Below are 4,865 nucleotides of genomic sequence, written 5' to 3'. Positions count from 1 at the left end.
ATGAATCATATAAAACAAGAGAGGCTGACATTAATTGTATGGAAAATTTTTATGGGATAGATAATCCACAAATTATAAAAGACTCTGTAGCTTTATATGAATCTAGAAAATTGCAAAAGTAGTCATGTTCTTTCAGAAACTCCATAATAATGAACGGTTTTCTAGTTATTCTTTGAAAATTCCTTATACCTTTTAGTTAACTTTTGAAAAGAAGACAATATACACTTGAGAGAAGATATCAAAATCGAAATATATTATAGAAGTGTCATTCTCGATGATGATCGTATTTTCTTGTATATATATTTCTTTTGGATATTTTTACAGGGCTTAAATGTTTTTTCTATTTTTATATTTATTTAAGGGAGAAAGAATTCCACTTGGTATGTTTATAGCACTGCAACCACTTCAAGACATATAAGAGTGAGAAAGAATGCATGAACAAATTAAGAATCACACCAGAAAAGCATAGTGATGGAATAATATATAGCATCATCACCACCTCTACATGATGATTCATATTGTTATGGAGAGTCAGAATAGGTCTGCAGTCTGCTGTTGAGATGAGAAAAGCAAAGCAAAATGCCTTGTCGGTATTAGGCACGCGCCATGCCTTAGTAATGTCATCTTCAGATCGATCGAGAGATAATCTTGCATGCTGCAGATATGGGAACTATTCTCTTTTCTTGGATTTGGTTTTATCTTTTGATCAGATGAGATCCTACGGCAGTTGAGAACAGTTTCGAAAGAGAAGACTGGTAGTCAAGTGTGTCAGAGAGCATTTTAGTTAAAAAATTAAGAAAGATTCAAAAGTTAGAAGAAAGTGAAGTCTGGCCAAGGAGACAATTAATTAAGATGTACAATTAATCATATATACCTATAGCCTCCTTGTGTTCCCCTTCAGCATCGATCAGCGTTTCCTGCCCTTGCAGGTCATCTGCTTTTCAGGTACCCTCCTTCTTCTTGATGCACTGTTTGGTTTGGTGGGATTTGATTTCAAAAAATAATAGAAGCCTTGTGGACCTTAAATATTGTGGTTGTTTTCATGCAGTGGAATTGTATAGCTTGAGTTGACTCCGTACCATACATGAGGAAGGTGATGATTGTAATTTTACATAGATTTTACCAAGTCATTTTCATATATTCAGCCTTGAATTCTTGCATACCTTAGAAGATCAATTTAAAAAAGAAAGAAAAGAAAATGATGTTTACACTTTACACTGATGTTAGTATTTGTTTTTTTCTAGCTGTTTCCCTTCTAGTTACACAACACCCATTCATGTATTGGTCCTTCCATTAAAAGAAATAAAAGAATAAAAAAGAATAGAAAATCTAGAAAAGAATCACTTTCCATGGACCTATTTCAAAGGAAATTTTGTTCTTAGATTACATCTTTGAGATGGTTTGCTTTATATGGCTGTGATGTTACATGGGATTAGATATGGATTAATGAATATCGGATTTCTGAATCTAAAATAAACAAATGTCATCTTGTAGATAAGATATATTAAATTCTTAAATGAAATGGGCTAAAAGCATTGTAGACAATACACACTGAATTTTGTCCTCCCACTTGGAACCCAACTAGACCCTTTTTTGCCATATTAAGCCCATAAGATGATAAGCCCAAATAGCCTGTTTTCAAAATTAGGGAAACCTTAATTTGCCTAAAGGGCCGATGCCAAAAACTTCACACAAATAGAGTCCGGGGAGGCAATTTTCCAACGCGCGTAAACTTTGCCTATGCCATTGAAAGCTCAGGTCTCCCTCCAAATTGAGGGAGGCCGGGGTTTCCTTCACTCCAAAATAGACCTAACTAGTCTTTGGGACCCAAAATTAGTTGTGAGCACCAACTGCTGATCGAGAGGAATTTTGAGGAAATTAATGTCATTCTTTTGGTAATTTTTGGGTTTAGGATTTCTTTCTATATTGTTACAAATACATGCATTCTTTCGGTTTGAGAAGGCAGAACAAGAACTCAAGGCTGCCTCTCTTATTCTCTTGTTCCTCATACTGAAAACCTAACCTTATGCAGAATGGGATCAAATTCTCTGGACTCTGCTTTTCTTTTCATTGTAATGGAAAGATTTGAAGAGGTGGGCGGTTAATGGACTTTCCTTCATAGGGGTGAGGTAAGCTACTATTCTAGGGGTTATTGATGTATCTCCCCCTGTATATATGCTAGTTGTTGAGCATTAAAACAATGAAATGGTAAGAATGGATTTAATCTATTTTAGTTTCCAATAATTTAATTTGAGGTTTCCTCTTAGAGTCTAACTAGTCATAACATGGAATACTATCTATGGAAGATCACCAATTTATTGAGAACTATGGTTGTAAGGATTTTAAATGGTCCCTCTGAAACATGCAAGGAAGATGGTTAGTGAAGACCATGTTCCAGTTTCATCTGGGGATCCATGTGATGAAAGGATGGGAAAAAAACCTTGATACCACCTTTAAGCCCACTGAATAGCCAAAAATACAAATCCAAGAGCTTTTAGATGAAATCACCAAAATAGAAAATGTACTCAAGCTCGATGCTCTGCTAGAACTCCTTGTAGATGTCGATAGAATGTTAACCATTCAAGCCATCATGCAAGAAATGAAAAATTTCAATGAGTTAATGTCATCACTAGGTTCTATATATTGCCAACAACATAGACAACATTATGGATCGAAGCATGATGTTAGCAACCACTGTTCATGATAGTCAATAGACGGATTCAAGAAAAAGTAAGTCAGTAGATTTCCAAGGTCTTGAAGGTCTGAAGCAACTATATCCCCCCCCACCCCAAGAGGGCATCATAGCCTTTTTTTTACTAGGCTCTTCTCTAGTGCTCCTCATCTCTCCTAAGACATCTTCCTTTCTTGCTCTCTTCTTCCACTACAATATTGCTACTATAATAATGTTGAATATTGTGTCTATAGTAATAAGTATGCATTTATCATTATTTATTTTATTTTATTTAATTCTCATACTTAGTTAATTAAATAGTTGTTGATCCATTGACAAAGAGCATGCCACCTAGAGCGTTTGAGGATCATGTATTATGTTTGAGATTTTCAGCAAAATTTATCTTCATGAAAAGTAATTACTACATATTTTCATGTAATTGACTGCCGATTAGTTTGTTTCTCATTTTTGTAGTATACATTTCTGTTGAGATAACAAAAATATTGTTGGATCAAGAATAAAATTTTAAGGTTTCGTTCATAAAGTCTAGTTTATGCAGAAAGAGAAAACTTGTATTGTAATGCATGGAAGGTTCTATTTGATTTAAGGTTAACTACCACTATGATTCGGGAAGTTCTATTTTTTTGTTGAAACAATGAGAACAAAATTGTAATGTAATTTGCACCAAGTAGGAGAATGTTAGATTTTATTAAAATTAAAATACTAAAGTTCTCATCATTTACGATGTGCCCCAAAACATTGTATGAAATTATTAACTTGGGCGGTTAACTAATCATGTTTGATGGAAACACGATATTACAGGATTCTTAAAAAACCCTGTGTAACTGTTGATGAAATCTAATGCAAATTTTTATAGAGAAGTCTAGTCCCTAATTTTATCAGCAAAGTCCCTGCATCTCCATCACTGATTTACTAGAAGAAAATTGGAAGCATTGAATTCGTTTAATATTGAAGAGGACGATTTGCGTGGAGAAGAATTGGCAAATAAGTAACAAAGGAAAGTATCCATGGTAGGAGGTTAGTACCATTTTGTTTTATTTTCCACCTAATTAAATCAAGAACCTTTGTTTAGTTTTCTTGAATTCAATACTTTTTTGGGAGTTGAGGTTCATTCAGGCCAGCTTGCATGCACCTCGACTACATCCTCTGGTTCAACTCCTTACCTCTTTGGTGAATTCAATATTTAGGTGTTTAGTCATCAATTTTCTTACATTGGAAAAAAAAAAATCCCTTTAATCTTTTTGTGAGTCATAGTAAAAACGATCGAGTAATGCGAGTGGGGCAATGGAAGATTCTGCTTCTGTTCCACTTGGGAGGATGGTATTTAATTTCTTATCGAATGAATATTTTCCGTTTCGAAGTTGAAGTCTCCTCAAGGAAAGCTCGAAAAAGTCGGGGGAAAAGGGGGAAAAAAAGGGGAAGAAAAAAAAAGAAAAAGGAACAAGAATTGAAAACCTAAAAAAGGGATACATACGATTGATTGAGCGTTAAATTAAATTAAATTAAATGAATTCATGAGGTGCGAACCATGATGTTGTGCATCATATCTTTGAACTCATGGAAGTCAACACGGCCATCCTGATTACGGTCAACGGAGAAGATCATACGCTCAACTCGACCAATGTCACGGCCTTCGGGCATCCCTAGTTTTTTCAGGACCGTCTGCAATTCCTGTGCCGAGATGAAGCCATCGCCGTTCTCGTCAAAAACTTTGAAAGCTTCAGTTAGATCCGCTTCCTCCTGCGACGATTCTGCTATTGGTGGTGCTTCCCCGTTCACGGCGTTGTCGTCGTCCTTGGCACGACCACCAAGCCCACAACCATAACCATGCTGCTGGTCGCTGCTACTGTTGTTGTTAGGGTTAGGGTTAAGGGGGAAGAAGGTATCGTCGAGAGATTGGTGCAAGGCCTCGAAATCGTGGAAGGTTAGGCCGGCATTGCCAGGGCTTATGTAGGAGCTGACCATGGATTCAATCTCTGAGATATCGGCCTCCAAGCCGAGGAGATCGAGGGCCTGCCTGAGTTCGTCCGCGGAGATGATTTCGTCTCCGTTCTGGTCGAACATATCGAAGATGCGTCGCAAGCGGATAATGTTGAGGCTGGGTGACTTGAGCCGGAATGACGATGACGGTTGGCCAAGGCTCGTCGGCTTTGCCACCGCCATCTCCTCAACA

The 4,865-nt window shown here is 36.8% G+C and overlaps 1 protein-coding gene across 1 annotated transcript; it reads right to left on the bottom strand.

Moving 5' to 3' along the window:
• Nucleotides 1-4,135: 4,135 nt before the first annotated feature.
• Nucleotides 4,136-4,865, bottom strand: LOC149023175 (calcium-binding protein CML42-like). The gene has a single exon (XM_089143732.1). It carries the CDS (start codon nt 4,853-4,855, stop codon nt 4,205-4,207), a length of 651 nt encoding a protein of 216 aa, XP_088999858.1. The 5' UTR covers nt 4,856-4,865; the 3' UTR covers nt 4,136-4,204.

Source organism: Hakea prostrata, chromosome 2 (genome assembly GCF_041222555.1).
Source record: "Hakea prostrata isolate BN-2017 chromosome 2, UWA_Hpros_2, whole genome shotgun sequence".
Taxonomy (NCBI): domain Eukaryota; kingdom Viridiplantae; phylum Streptophyta; class Magnoliopsida; order Proteales; family Proteaceae; genus Hakea; species Hakea prostrata.
The sequence above is the reverse complement of the archived record's forward strand: the minus strand, read 5'-3'. Positions and strand labels throughout refer to the sequence as shown.

What these genes read in the sequence shown, in the direction of transcription:
- LOC149023175 (XM_089143732.1), bottom strand. Translation starts at nt 4,855, where the DNA reads ATGGCGGTGGCAAAGCCGACGAGCCTTGGCCAACCGTCATCGTCATTC.